The sequence below is a fragment of the Heliconius melpomene genome, chromosome 10 (assembly GCF_056956725.1).
Source record: "Heliconius melpomene rosina isolate 202511_hmr_F chromosome 10, ASM5695672v1, whole genome shotgun sequence".
Classification (NCBI taxonomy): Eukaryota; Metazoa; Arthropoda; class Insecta; order Lepidoptera; family Nymphalidae; genus Heliconius; species Heliconius melpomene.
This window is the reverse complement of record NC_140398.1, coordinates 1,971,584-1,987,771: the sequence shown is the minus strand read 5'-3', so window position 1 is coordinate 1,987,771 and position 16,188 is coordinate 1,971,584. Positions and strand designations below refer to the sequence as shown.

The 16,188-nt window shown below is 30.5% G+C and overlaps 3 protein-coding genes across 3 annotated transcripts; 1 reads left to right on the top strand and 2 right to left on the bottom strand.

The window, feature by feature from the left end:
* The first annotated feature begins 382 nt into the window (after positions 1–382).
* Aprt (adenine phosphoribosyltransferase) lies at positions 383–4,133 on the top strand. Its single transcript, XM_085190859.1, has 3 exons — positions 383–605; positions 1,022–1,259; positions 1,475–4,133. Exons 1-3 carry the CDS (start codon positions 517–519, stop codon positions 1,694–1,696), a joined length of 549 nt encoding a protein of 182 aa, XP_085046985.1. The 5' UTR covers positions 383–516; the 3' UTR covers positions 1,697–4,133.
* On the bottom strand, positions 4,090–6,183 carry LOC146535125 (uncharacterized). Its single transcript, XM_085190858.1, has one exon. It carries the CDS (start codon positions 6,068–6,070, stop codon positions 4,208–4,210), a length of 1,863 nt encoding a protein of 620 aa, XP_085046984.1. The 5' UTR covers positions 6,071–6,183; the 3' UTR covers positions 4,090–4,207.
* Positions 6,184–7,628: 1,445 nt separating this feature from the next.
* Positions 7,629–15,355, bottom strand: LOC146535124 (uncharacterized). Its single transcript, XM_085191137.1, has 11 exons — positions 15,287–15,355; positions 14,697–14,848; positions 14,220–14,300; positions 13,532–13,696; positions 13,040–13,202; positions 12,348–12,528; positions 11,511–11,698; positions 10,743–10,907; positions 9,578–9,790; positions 9,008–9,099; positions 7,629–7,777 (listed from the first exon to the last, which is right to left on the bottom strand). Exons 1-11 carry the CDS (start codon positions 15,353–15,355, stop codon positions 7,675–7,677), a joined length of 1,572 nt encoding a protein of 523 aa, XP_085047263.1. The 3' UTR covers positions 7,629–7,674.
* Positions 15,356–16,188: the final 833 nt, after the last annotated feature.

Sequence of the window (16,188 nt, the reverse complement as noted above, 5' to 3'; positions counted from 1 at the left end):
CTATTTAGCTATTGGAAAAATATGTTTTTTCATAATAATATTAGAAAAATACTGGTACAGGGACTTCATAATGATGTTTTAGAAAATATTTTTTATTGCAAACAAGATGAGTTTCTACTGTACAATAAGTTAAGCATATTTGGTAAAATTGTGTATATGAGATGAATTCACACAGACTTCGCTCGTTTTAATGTGATAATAAAACTCATTAAATTGTTCCCTAATTTAATTAAAATAAATTCTTTGTAAAATTGTGTAAAAATTAGATTGGTGTGTCGGTAACATTTCTGCTGAAGTGCTGACATTAAAGCCGTAGATAGATGTAAAAGCCAAAACTTATATGGCAATTATTTTAATTAATGTCATCTGTCATTTATTCAAAACCAAAACATAACCAATAAAACTTTATTGAAGTAATAATTTTATAACACTTAAATATATATAAATAGTTTTAAGTTATCAGTGTTCATTGTGGTGCTCTGTTGGTTAATCTAGGTAACTTTATTTTGTCACGTGATGGATTCAGACATGAAAGAGAAAATAAATCAACTTCAATCGAAAATAAAAAGTTTTCCCAATTTTCCTAAAGAAGGAATATTATTTTGGTAAAAATTTTATTTCTTAAATATATAATATATTATTAGAAGTTTAATTAACTTTTATATATACTTATAGAATTTTTAGTAACGTTGTAACACGAGACTTATGCAATTATTGTTTGTATTACATAAAATTGTTAAGCGTGCAAAATTAAGTTTAACTTCATTCTATGCCCCCCTTATAGCAGAGTTGGAACCTTTGGAGTAAGACCCTGTTCCCCAATTGTGCAGACATTACATATTGAGTGACAGCAATTGACTCACTGCTGCCTTTTAATTTTTTAATTTGCCAGAGCAAAGCAATTAATATAATTTAGGTTGGAATCGAGCCCCAACCTTCACATTTACAGGTGAATGATGTGTTGTGTCATGAGTCATCACACACACTAAATTACTTACAAATGTAATTCTTTTTTTTTCAGGGATATATTTTCAGCTTTACAAGATGGCACAACTTGTAAACTATTACAAGATATACTTGTAAACGTTATTAGAACAAAATATCCAGATGTCGAAGCAATAGTTGGTATAGAATCCAGAGGGTTTCTATTTGCATTCTCTTTAGCTGCTGAATTAGGTATAGGATGTCTTGTTATTAGAAAGAAAGGAAAACTGCCAGGGGATGTATTCTCCTATAAGTATGATTTGGAATATGGATCTGTAAGTGTATATTTGTTAATATGATTTTAATGCTTTATACTTATGGTAAAAAAAGTCCGAAAACGGAACTGAGCTCTGCCACTCAACATACTCAGTGTCTTAGCACTAGGTTTTGCTTCTGCTTTCCATGCTATATGTAAAATAAAATATAAAGCAAAAAAATAACTAGAAATGTCAGAGAATCTGAATGTTTTTTTTCTTGTTATTTATTTCAGGACATTTTAGAAGTTCAAAAAAGTGCAGTGAAACCGAATTTAAAATGTTTAGTCATTGATGACTTAATAGCAACTGGAGGTACTATTACTGCTGCAAGTAAATTACTGCAAAATTGTAAAGCAAATGTCCTTGGCTGTCTTGTTATCATAGAACTTGAAAACTTAAATGGTAAAAAGAATATTCCAGAAGGCATTTCTCTACATTCCTTGATAAAATACTAATATAGTGTTAATTCCATGTAATATTAATGTATCATGGGATGTGCATTAGATAACATTATTGAGTTTCCTTTACTAAATTATTATACAGTGTGAAGCTGCAAAATTATAATTTTTTTAAAATATAAAATTTACATGTACATCTATACAGTACAGTAATGTATCATGACCATCCTAAAGTTGTAGGTGGATAAGCAAACTTGATTTTAGGATATTTTTTCTCAACTGTACAATGGACAAATTATCGTAATAAGCTAGATAATAAAACAACAAAATAAGAAAAAACAATTTACACATCTAGTTTTTTAGGTAATTTCATGCTTTAGGGAGTTTGATGTTTAATTATGATATTACATGGAGTTTACAATGTATTTTCAATACAAATTGTTTTTATTTTTGATATTTTTTAGATTTAGTAATTTATATATTTTAATTTAATATAATTAAGCAAAACATTGAGATAATATTAATGAATTTAATTACCAAAAAAAATTTCAGACATCTAACAATATTTTTTTTATAATATAACACTTATGACTTATTTAAATGCTTATTTAATTAATTATTACATATCAATATTACATTTAATATGAAATGTGGGTATACATATTATTATACATGAATTTCAACAGTTACTTACTTAAATAACACACATTTTAATAAATAAATAAGTAGAAGAAAATCCCAAGCATTAGGTAGAAATTAGCTAATATATCTTTTCAGCTTTACATCAGTTTTCACATACATATAGTTTTTCTCATATGGGATGGTAGATAGATGAAAGCAATCTTCGCAATTTCGATAAAGCAATCAAACTCAAAACAAAATATAACCTGTTAAATTATATTGATATTAATTTTATATTATATTTTAATTTAAGTTAATTGAGTACATAAAGATAAATTATAAAAATCATGTTTTCTTAATATGGAAATAAATAGAAGCCATTGTGGCACAGAGGATTATGTGTTAAATCCCAGAGAACTATTTTGATTTCAACATTCTGGTAGAAAGAGTGTGGTGTCGAGTTGTACCTCACAAAAACTAATGTCTCAAAAAATCGAGCTGTCCTTAGGTTCTCTCTTTGTACATTGCTATGTAACACACAAAAAAAGTATTCTTAATTATTTTTAACTACAGTGTCCATTTTATATTAAAATAACATTTTAGATGAATACACCTATTTTACTTGATATGTAACAATTAAAATTCTGCATTGCAATGCAATTGTTGACAATTAAAATTCTGCATACTGTATGTTGTAAATTGTAATGTTTAAAGGTTAACATATTAAAAAAATATATTCTATATTTTTATTCCATAAAAATATAGAACATGTAACGACTCTGTGGCAACTGTTTTTAATAGGTATCACCTAAGTACAATGTTATGTATAAGAAAAACTTGTTTTTAGTTCTATTTAATATGTTATACATGTAAATAATAATAATATATATCACCACCATATTATATTTAAAAAACTTTTGTTTTTTGTATTGAGTGAAATATTAATTTAAACACTGCTTATAACTCAAACTATATATTTTTTATTTATCATTACATAAATATTTCACACTCCAAACATCACTGTTACTATAAAACGTTGCATATATTACTTTTAATTATAATTATAACAAATTATAGTGTCAATTTGGTTTCCCCATGATGTCAGGTATTCATTGAAAATGCATTTATAGTAGTAGTTTACATAAATAAAGGTGACATTGAATCTTAATGGAAAACTTCTATAGTACTTCTGTGACTAATATACATTGAATTTAAAAGATTGACGAGATTTCTATAGCTAGAAATGAATTGAAAAAGTTGTAGTAAGTACAGTTGTTGTAATTCTATTTATGTTATATTTGTCTTTCAATTATTGGTTAATTATACTTGTATGTTTATTTAGTGTATTATATAAATTTTTACTACTTTTTTAATGTTATTCTACATTATGGAATGAAAATAATTTTAGATAATTTATAAGCAATTGTATTTGTTTTACGCCTGGACCGTTTCTGTAAGAGGCGGGGGTCCAGCTGGGTGGAATCCATCTACATAATTTTTTTTATATGTTTTCTAAAAATAATAGTTAATTTTAATGTGATATTTGCGCACTTATTGTTAAAACTTATAAAAGTATAAAAGCAATAATATTAATATTATAATTGATTTTTTCTGTCATATTTAATATATTATGTTTATGCAATTTCAAGTAATATTATGTTTTATATTTTTTTTGTGATGTAATATACCCATGTATTGATTACTGAAGGACCAATTACTTTTATTGTAGAGTGATTAGTGACTTAATTATAGAATATTTTTTATCATCACAATTAAAGTTCAAACTATGCTCAATACAAAAACGACAAAATAGCAATAAAAATAGTGTATATTTTTTATGTTTTATTTTAATAAAGGGGTATTAAACATTAAAGTTGTTTCATTTTAACTCTTAACATAAAATAAGTTATAATATAAATACTATTAATACTGACATAATAAAATCAGTTATTTTTCAAATATCATGACAGGTTTTGGTGCGTAATCTTCTGAAGGTGGAATTAAATCGGCGTTTTCAATGTTTTTTGGTATTTCTTCGTTAGTTTCAGAATTTTCGGTCATTTCAATATCCCGCTGTATATTGTCTAAGCTAGGTTTTGTTTCGGAAGTATTGTCTTCAAGAATAATTTTAATTGTAGGAGTATTACCTGTGGCCAAAATTAATACAATTGGTATTTCGTAGCGTAATCTTGCGCTGACTTCTGTTAAAGCATCTCCGTTCAACATTATGATATTCCTATTACCCATATCTGAGCCGCATGTTACTTTTTCTTCAACTTCTTTTGGTTTTTCTACATTATTAGAATCGACATCTGCGTTGTTTAAAGCAGTATTTCTAGTATTTCTCGCTTGTTCTTCTAAAGAAGACTCGGTAGTACTAACATTTTCATCATTTTTATCGCTTGCATCGGTAGTAGATTCGGTCGTAGACGTATTGTTATCATCTTCATCAGAATTGGATACGTCACTTTGTGCACCATCTGAAAATTCAGTATTATAAGATGCGTCTATTTCAGGAGGCATTAAATCTATAATGTCTTCGTCATTAGATTTAACACTGGGTTCAGAAGATATTTCAGGATTTTCATTATCTGTTTTTATTTCAGCAGTAGCGCTTTGCTGTGTTTCAGTTTGCTGGCTGTTTCTTTCTTCAGTGTGGCGAATGCGTCGTGTACCTTCTTTTTCTTTGATCATATCTAAAATATCTAATGATGGAAAATCGGGAATGTTTTTAGAATTATCCAGCATAACAGGAGCAGAAGATACTTCTTCTTCAATCGTTGTTTTTACATTAAGTTCGGTTGTGGTTTCGTCTTGATTTGACGATTCAGTAGTACTAGCATCACTTGCAATGACAGACGGTACGTCGACATATTCTCCGGAATCATTTTCTTCAGAGTTATTTTCGTCACTTGTTTCGCGTGACGGTCTAGCTATTTCACTAACTAAAATAGAAGCGTCATTTTTAGAACTTTCAGGTAATTCAGTGGTAGTAGCTTCTTCTGCATCTTCTGTTACGTCACTATCACTTGTTACATCCTCAAAGTTACTTATTTGAGGGTCATTTTCCTCACTGTCATTTGTGTCACGTGAAGATCTAATATTTTCACTTGAATCTTGTCCAATGATTGCAGGTGCATCTTGTTCTGTATTTTCAGGTAGTTGAGTAGTTGAACTTGCTTCACTGACTTCAGTTGTAGTTGCGGAAGATTCATCAAGATTTTCAGTTTTATCATAATCAATTTCTTCTTCATTTATTCTTCGTGCTGGTCTAATATTTTCATTTAAGTCTTTACCAATAAAATTTGGGACGTCTTTATTGGAATTTTCAGGAAGTTTAGTTGCAGGTATTTCACTAGTACTATGGTCTCCACTGCCATCGATTTCACTTAAAGTCGTTGATTCCTTATTTTCGGGTTCCGAGTTTGATTCATCAGCAGGAGCACTGAAATTTTCTTCACCATCCGAATATTTCGTACTAGACACAGTGTACACTTCCAAGTGGAACTCGTAGCCACGTAAAACCGTTGGGCTCTTAAGTTCTATAGTGACCTTATCTTTGCCTTCTCCACCATCGACGATTTGTGCATCTCCGTCTTTATCTGGCCTCATATCTGTCACAACCACTCCGCTGATAATTTCATCGCTGGGAGCTATGATTGTAACATTTTCAATTTGCCTCCAAATAGCTGGATTAGCTTGTCTGATCTCATCGAATATCTTCCTGCCCCCAGTGCTTCTTCCAATTGAAACATCATGACTCACAACCGCACACACAAAAGTAAACAGTATCACTAGTTTTGTATGCATTTTCAAATGCCACGCTAAGACTGTGCTGAGACGTCGGAAATGGAATCCTTATATAGTTCGTCTTGTTTAAGGAAAATTCTACAACGAAATCACGGCGTTACAGGCTGCCTTTGTAATAAGTATATTTTTATTGGCATAAATTAAGTTCCTTCCTAGAGGAAAATGTTCGCTCGAATGTACAGTCATTGACAGACTAAAAGGAAGGCATTGTTATTCGAGTACGGTTCTCGTGGCTTATTGTTTTTTATTGACTACGATTTTATATACAAAATTTATATAAAAAATCTTTACGACTACGAGTTAAAGCTTCCTTCATTTCGAACAATGGCCCCAGTGTGAGAACTTTTCGTTTTTTAACTAATGGGAGGTTAATTCGTTTTTAATTAATTGTTAGTAAAGATATTTTCTCAGTATTTTTTTTGCTAATTTGTATTCATTTAGGTAGTCTGAGTACATCCTTCTATTCATTTGTTAGTACATATTGATATGACAAAGTAAAGAACCAATAACATCCCCATAGATTTGTATATAAAATAACTGAGCCTAATGGTACCTATACAATATAGAAAAGAAGCAACAATTGTCTTTTTGTCTTTGAAAGAATTAAAATATCTTGTATTTTTAATTTTCTCGATGAACTCAATTACTTATAACACATTAAGCATTTTTCAAAGTATAAAAATTACAGCTTCGCTTTTATTCTTGTAACAAAATGTCTCTAAGTGTACAAAGCTTATCATGATGTTCATTTATCGACAAGTATATCGCTGGCACGACGTGAGACTCATACTAAAGCACTAGAGTACTTGTTCTTGCTTGTATCGTAAGTCGTAGGTAAGCTAAGTTGAGATTTAGAGTTAAGATAAGTCGAAAGATTAGAACAATGTCAGGGGCAGGTAGCGCAGGTTACGCGTTGTTTAGAATGTTTTTTATTAGGTTTTCCAGGTATTTGGGTTCTTTAATTTTTTTATTTGTGCACTTAGTTTATTTGAATTGGCATAAGTATATTTTAGTCATTGAGGTTGCCGTGGTGCAGGGGCACATCGTTATTTTTTAATATTCTCATTTCTTCACTCTGGCACTAAGGGAATAGCGCGGCGTTGAGTTCCGCTACTCACCACGCAAAATGAAAATATAAAATATTTAATTCTCCGAGTGAGAATCAGACACACAGCCGTCGTATTTACGACTGGCAGGACGACTTACGACACCTCAAACAGCCTTTCCAAAAAATATTTTATCAATTAAGTAGGTAGTATTCCTATAGGAACTTGTGCTGTATAAGTCATGTTTAATGGTATAGAACTGACAATTTTGAACACTTCAGATGTAGGTTTTACCCATAGATATTGGGTTGCTTACAAACTACGATTATATTTTTAATATCTCATTTTAAAAAGTCTAACAAGATTGTAAATTATAGTGAATTGTATAACAGCAATATGAAATTAAATCCATAAAAGTACATTTTAAGTTACTTCTACCTAGACATATTTTTCGAGTAATATAAATAACCACTTTTATCTCAATATAGGTACAGATTATAACAAAAATCAAACAAATTTCGAAAAATATATTCAATCACAATTTAAAACAACAATATATTATTTACAATAATCAGGCTTGGAGCAAGGACATTTCTCTTTCATTGTCAATCCTTTAGCCACTTGCTTCATAAAGGGATGTACTTGATCACTGAAGAATGGTCTGCAAAAATATTTTTACAATTATAAAAAAATTATAGCTTAGCCGAGCTATAAGCGTGTGACTGTAAACGTGATGGTTGTGGGTTCGATTTCCACTCGGAGGAATGAAATATTTAATAATTTTTACTTCCTCGCTCTAGAAACAAGACAAAAAACGACGCTCAGTTTCACTAATCAACTCGTAATGTCTTTAAAATTCAGCTGCCCTTAGAAAACAGGGAGTCATGATACTAGATTTTTTTGTTGTTTTGTTTATAGCTTCACGTTGTATCACGCACATTACAGGATAGGCAGAGGGAACCTGAGATCCCAGTCCTAAACACTTACCGCCCAATTCTAGTTACGTAAAGATGTATCAAACGTAATAAAAAATATTATCCAACGAGACACCGTGTATGCGAACGTGACGCCACGAAAACTCGATAAAAAAATTCATTCCCGTCCAAAATGTAGGTACCTATTTGTTTCTATAATAAATGTTTGTTTCAAGCGGAAACATCCTCTTAATCTGTGTACCTTGTTCTTGATTTCGTCACGATATCATTTATTTTTGTTGAGTCACATTTTACATTGAATATAATAAGTTGGTACTAAGTGGTACTATTTAATTATCTGTATAAATTATTAATTTACGCCATCCGTAATTATAAAGTAGCTACTTTTTTTGTGTAACGTTGTATTCTGCACATAGAAGGCCGAAAATACAGCGGAAAGTGGGTAAGGAATGGAAGTTGCTTTATGGAAACGGAGTGTCTTAGCACTAGGTTTCCACTATGTCTTCACTATGCCTTTTTTCAGCGTGAAGCTGAATAAAAGAATCACTTGTTCGATTCAAACTTTACCTAGTAAGATTTTTCTATACATATTATATTTATTTAATTATACAATATCAAGCTATTTAAATTTTAATCAAATTTCGTTTGTATCCAGCCTTAAATATTGTCACACGTGTCACCTAAGCGTCACGTATTATACGATTAGAATATTAATTCACAATTTATTAAAAACAATAACTCGTGTGACGCAGGTTGTTTATTTAAAATACGCCATCAGATGACGGTATCAGTTTTATTGATTATAGGTTCAAATTTTAGATAAAGTCAGGCAGATATATTTTAATATCTACTTTATAGATTTCATTCAGAAAAGAGAGAACCGAATATCTTCCCATTAGGTCTCCGTTACCTACCGTGCTACATAGGGAATACAGCATTGAACTATAAAAAATTACCTGCACAGCATTTTGTTCATATCCTTCTGATATTCTTCAGTAGCGATCTGACATTTCTTTATTTGATCTAACTCTTCTTGACGAGCGCGCTCCTAACAATTGATAACATGATTAACAAATTAATTATTAAACTGTCTATGGCTTAAAAGAGTTTTTTGAAGAAAATATTTTTAGAAAAATCCGTCGTGGGACAGAGCTTCGGACTGGAGTTTCGGACTGCAGTGATTGTGGGTTCGATCCCCATTCATTTTCCCTCTCGGTGAGATAAAATGTGGCATTGAGTTCCGCTACTCGACACGAGACTTTTCCTCTCAAAGCAGAGAGCGGAGAATGTCCTATGTTATCTTTATCTACTATGTGAAATTTGAGAAAATGGGTGACGATCATAATTAGCTACTTTTCGATCCTCACACTTATAAGACATATTTCGGTCGAAATATGTTATACATAATATGTTTTGAATAATAGTTTATATGGGTTTCTTATAATTTTCAAAATTAATAAATTAGTATAATTTATATAAAATAAAACAACACATATAACAGTTAAATTAATAACAAAACAAAATACCTTCAACAGTTTATTATATTCTATCTGATCAAGTAACTCCTTCTGATGATGTTTCCTTGTCTGTGCATCAGTTACTTGTTTATGGTCGACAAGTTCTTGTATTTGATTGAACAATTGTCTGTGATATTCATCTTGTTCTTTAATCTTCTCTTTGAGAATATCTCTTGCTTCTTGCCTTTCGTGAATTTGATCTATCATCGCTTTACGTACTTCCTATAAACATAATTTAATTGAAAGAATATTATTAATTTTACATTTAGATTTTTAATTAAAAATTTTCATCATTTTGTCGATTTCTTAAAATGACGGGAATTGGGGAACGAAGTGTCTTAACGCTGCTTATGTTCGATTATCTTGCTATACCTTCGTGAAAAATATAAAAAAACCTCAATATAACGATTTAATTACAAACCGAACTACAAAGTTGTGGTTCATAAACTTAAGTTCAAAAACTTAATTTAGGTTCATAAACTTACTATCTTCATGCTAGGACATTCACTTTATGAACTATAAATAAAAGACAAAGTTAGTATTGGATCCATTCCAACGTTAACAAATTAAAAAAAATATATATAATAATTACAGTTAGTTCATGATTTCTTCAAAAAAATTTAGATTCGCTTAATATAAAACTTAAAAAAAAACTCATGTTGAATGCATTGAACTAAATAATTAGATCATCTGAGTCATGCCCAAGGAAGTAATGGGAAAAGGAAAGGTTAAATTAGTCCAAGATATTATAAATAATTAGCATCCTTGTCGCGTATCTATTCAGTATTGTTCGTTTGATCTTTCCGGGTTTAATTGATTGAGATATAATTATTATAATTATATATAAGTAGTTGTGTATTTTATAAAAAATATAACAAAACTATCTACCATTAACAAATCTTTAATATTGTTTTTATATAAAAAAAAAACTTTTTAAAGAACATTTACGAATAACCAAACTATTAATTTTATATTGCACACCCACCATATTCATTTATGTGAACACACATTAAAACATAATATGATTACACATATTACAGATTTTTTTTGTATAGTAAGTAGCAAAAATTACCAGATTTATTCTTCTTTATTATAGCGAGCGAAGACAGCACGGGTTGACGAGCGAAGCGATCGCATCACATTTTTTTTCTTAAAATAAAAATAAAGCACTAACTCTATTTGTTTTCTGCGCCCACGCTAAATATTCGCATCGTTTAGCATCTGTATATTCTTGTTGTCTCTTAGCTTCGTCCGCCATCGGCTTGTCGGCGGTTCTTTCGAATTCTACATATTGTTCTTTTAGTTCTATTAAACGTTTGTTGCATTCGTCCATGTCTCTCTGTGAAGATTATTATAAAATATATGATTCTTGAAAAAAGAATTACTTAAGATGTTTTATAAACAATTATTGTGTTCTTTAATTAAGCGGTTAAGGGTTCGATAAATTGGAATAACATTAATTAATACTCATTCGCAAAATGGAGAACAACGTATTTCGACAATATGCTCTCATTTTACTGTCCCTGATAAAGGACTATTACACATAGAACACAAGATTTTAATGTTACGTCACATCTACATCATATACTTAGTTACGTAAATATTGACATAAACATGTCTGTCTGTTAAACAAAAGCTGTTTTTAAACATGGCCATTATTATTCGGAAATATACCAAATAGAGGTTCCAGCAGCTTAGCGTTGTATCTTTCACACACAGAAAACGGAGTGTCTTCCCATTTTGCTTGTTTCGCATTTTTCGCCAAATTCTGCAGGCATTGTACGACGAGTGGCGGAACTCAACGCCGCGCTTTGCGACACCAGAGCGAATAAATGAAGATATAAATTTAAATAAATATTTCATTTCCTCGTGTGAAGATCGAAACCTGCGCCACGTCTGGCTTAAAATAAAACAAAAGATCAAATACAAAATAAAATAAAACCTCTTTCTGCTTTCTCAATTCAATTTTAGCCAAATCATCAGCCATCCCTTGTCCGGCCAAGGAGTCCCACGTGTCCGATATGATTTTGGCTTCTTTCATTTGCTTCGCTAACACTTCTTGTCTTTGTTCTATCATTTGTTTTCTTTCTCTTGCTGTTTCTTTGCGTTGTTCCGCTCTTTGGTTTTCAGCTATAAATTTATTTTAATATGGTTGTATAATAATTGAGCCAAATACGTGGTGTTGAGTTGAGTCACACACCACGCAAAACCTCCAAAATTTAAAGAAAAGTGAGGAACGGAAGTGTCTTAATGAGAACGGAGTGACTTAGGTTCCCAGGTCCCTTCTTGCTAAGTCAGGGACAGAAAGCTAAGCTGATAAGTAAGAGCTAAACAAAGAATATATACCTACATATACAATATATTGTTTGTCTTAATTAGTAGGAATAAAAATATATTTTATATTTTAATCTAATTGTAAGTAAATATGCCATAAAAATGTCATCTCGTCGTCATGCCAACTATATAAAAACTGAGACTAAAAAAATTTTAAAGTGTGAATTTATTTCGTTAATTTATTTATTTATTTATTTAAGAGGTACTTAATTGTTACAGAAACACTTTTATGCAGTCACTTGACACAAAATTTTCGTTTTCCGTGAATTCGTCGGCCACAACGTTTTCTGAACTTTTGCGCACTGTTCACTCGGAAATAAGGATTTAAAAAATCCTAAAATCAAATCTGCATAATCTATCTACAGTTATCTTCAAAAATAAAAAACCAATATTATACATATAAGTAATAATCAGTAAAATATTAAACAAATTAGGTTAAAACTACCTTCCTCCTCTTTCTTTAAATCAGCGTCCCACAAAGCTTTGAATCGTTTAGCTTCTTGTATCAACAATTCTTTTTCTTTCTCCTTTTGTTTCTTTCTCTCTTGTAATTGATAATCTGTGTATTGTTTACAATCTAGATCTCTTCTCAGACGCTCTATAGCGTCTTGTTCCATTCGTGCGGCCTTGAAATATGAATAAGAAATAAAAAAAGATATAATATATATAAGTATATATATTTCATATACTAGATGTTAAGTATCATTTCATATATGCATATTTAAAGAAATGCAAAAGTATCATATGTAACATATAGTGGAAACCTAGTGTTAAAACATTCCGTTTTCCATCCACCGAATTTTCAAGAAATTGCGTGCTGTACGTCACATTTTAATTTTATTACCAGAACATAGCAAGGTTATTTAGCTTAAAAATAATTTATTACCTCAAGTGGGAATCCAACCCACATCTTTGACTTTATATAATTAATTGGCGGTTGGGCAGCTTTAAATAGACACCACGTTGGTTCGACACCACGTTAAAAATTTTATAAATTTCTTAATAAATTTTTCGTAGCTTGTCAATAACATTTAAAAATAAATTAGGTATTAATTCTTTAGCGCAAATCAAGACATTTTAAACTAAATCAGAATTGTCAACCATTTTTAGATATAATTTAAAAGAAATTGCCTTTACCAAGGCATCGGACTCTCTCATAGCAACTTCATGCCACATCTTATTGAATTCGATCTCCGCCATTTTCCTCGCTTGCTTCTCTTTTATTTGATAAAGTTGTATTTCTTGAGCTTCTTTTGCTCTCAGTTTGTATATACAGGGAAGCACGTGAACGCATTTTGACCTAAATTTAAATATTTAAAAAAACTAGATAAGTAATATACTTTTTTATGGTATACGAAGCTCGCTCGCCCCGTCTAATTTTCGGGACATTGCTTGTTATGTGACGGAACACAAAACCGCATTTTGTCTTATTACCAGAGAGTGAAGTAATAAAAATTACTATTTTTCCGGTAGGTATCGAACCCTCAGTCCTTGCATTTACAATTACACACCGCGACCATGACGTCTACAACCATATTAAATATAAATAATATGTCATTACAAACACATCCTAACTATGCTTCTAGAGGTTTTTCAGAAAAATATTCTATAGTTAGGTATTTTACTAACAGAGGGGTATCTTTGTACTTCTCTTCATGTTCTTTCTTACGTTTTTCCAATAAATATTGCAATCTGTTCATTTTGTCTTGCCATATAGCTTCAGTGCCTGCTTGGGCTTGCTCTATGAACTTACGAATGTTCGCCTCTTCTTCATGTTGGTATAGATCGATAAGTCTGTTGGATAATTTTATTATTATTAACTTACTATGTAGGAGCTTAAAAGGTATTTTACTTTTATTCTTTTTAGCTGTCACGCTCTTTCCCACATAATTATAAACTGGGTAGGCAGGGGGAACCTTGTGTTAAGAAACTCTAATTCCCTCTTTCCACCGAATTCTAAAGGCATTGCGTGTTGAGTGACGAAACTCGTCGCCTCGCTTCACCTCGACACCAAAGCGAAAAAATGAAAAGTTATTTACTGAATAATACAATAAGACATTTGATTTTATAAATAAAGTTATACTGACTAACAATAGTAAATGGTATATGACCGAAAATCCGACCGACCGAAAATACAAACTGTACATTATATTTATTAATTTTTAAGCATGCTATGGCACTTTATTCTTCAAATAACCTTTTTTTTTTTAAATATATTTATCCAAGTATATTTTTAAGGTATTTTATATATTTAGTTTCATATAGCCATCCATTAAAAATAACAACTGATTACCTAACCAAATTAAAACAGATTCACCTTTTCCGTTTTTCTTTCAAGTCTTCTTGATATGACGCCATGCACAAGTCGACTCGGCGAGCCACATTGTTTATAAGAGATCTAATATAATTGAACATAAAATTATAAGTATTAAATAAATAAAACATTCACTAAATTATAAATACTTGGAATATTTGGATATCTAGAGCCAAAGCGCAAATTGAGACGCCATTTTCATTCGACGGTATCTCAAGATCGACCTCGAACTTGAGAACGATTTATAAATACAGGACTAAGTTTGCTTATATGGATATCGAAATTATAAACTACTCAAAGATAAGCATCCTATTTGAGCTTAAAACACATATACATATATTGATATTGTTAGTTAGCTAGAGCGCTTGGATAATCAACAACATGTGCGGATTCGAGTCCTGCTATATTTTAAAATAAATTTCCTTCGTTAGTATGGAACATCACTAAAAACACAGAAATACCTGTAGTTTTGATAACTACCTTCTATCACATCGTATAAAGAAATCACTGTTCTGTTTATCTTTTAACTCTTTGAGCTTATTCTCTGCGCCTCTCCTTTGTTCCTCTTCTTCAGTTCGCAGTTTCTTGACAAATTTTACGTAACGAAATGTGGAATTGAGGACGCGTGACGTCTGAAGAAGTTATACTTGTTATAACTGTCTATGATGTTATACCCTCATAGAGATTACTAAAGTAAATTGATGTTTATAATTTTTGGTGATTGCGTTTATTGAACATTATCATGTAAACAATATATTATAAAATAATAAAATTTATTTAGCTTTTCAAGCAATAGTAAGTTAGGCAAATGGACCTAGTATTAAGAAAAACCGTTTGAAACACCACTCTTTGAGATAGAGAGCGGAACTTAGTGCTGTGTGTGTACCGTAAGTCTATCCAATCGGAGAATTGAAAATAATTCATTCCTCACGGTCTCAATTAAAAAAATCAAATAATAATCAATATTTATACATTATTTAAAACTAATATTATTTGTTACTATGTATATTACTAAGCACAATGTAAAATACAAAACGTAAACACTCAACTCAAGAAAAACATTAACTTACGTAATAACAATCTGGTACTCCCCTCGGTCCAGGTCCATCTTTAGGTATCTTTTGACGAGGCACTTCCATAACAATAAAAAATAAAAATATATGATTGTAGTAATTCAATTTAATGTAAATACATGGACTCAATAAAAGTTAATTTAAAATGTGTACGTCAACTGTCAATGTAAACGTAACAATGGCAACTTAAAATATTTATTTTTTAATATTGTTTATATTTTGTATAAATTTTTATAAAGCAAGAATTAATTTAACTTTTAACTTTAGACTATGTAGTCTAAAAAAAAATGAAATGTAAGGGGGGGGGGGGTATGGGAGTGACACTAATCCATTTAATAAGTAATACTTTGTACGTGACTGATTACTTTGTACTGATTTCAGTACAAAGTATTTTTTAGCTTCATGCTGTATCCCGCATATATAACAAGGTAAGAAGAGGGAGTACATAGTGCTGTCATTTCGTTCTTCATTGTTTACCAAATTCTAGAAGCATTGGTGTTGAGTGGCGGAATTCAACGCCGCGCTTTGCTTGGGAAGTATTTCATTCCCTCGAGTGGGAATCGAACCCACAATCGTCGCATTTATATTCACACGTTTGTGCCATTTCACCACGACGGCCCTTAACTAGGTATTTATTATTTGAAGTTAATATCAACAGTGGAGATTATTAATAAAAAGAAAAAAAAATACTTTATTTTTATTTAATCAACTTTTATATTAAAATTACAAAAAAAGAAAAACTATATGAGTAACATATAAAGTAAAAAAGTAAGTTTCCTTTTGTTTCAAATATTACAGTGTTTCTATACTAAATATAAAGAACAATATGATATTAACTATTACAATAAAATATAATAACAAAATTTGAGGTAAATTGTTGAATGGTTTGGGTTGATTAT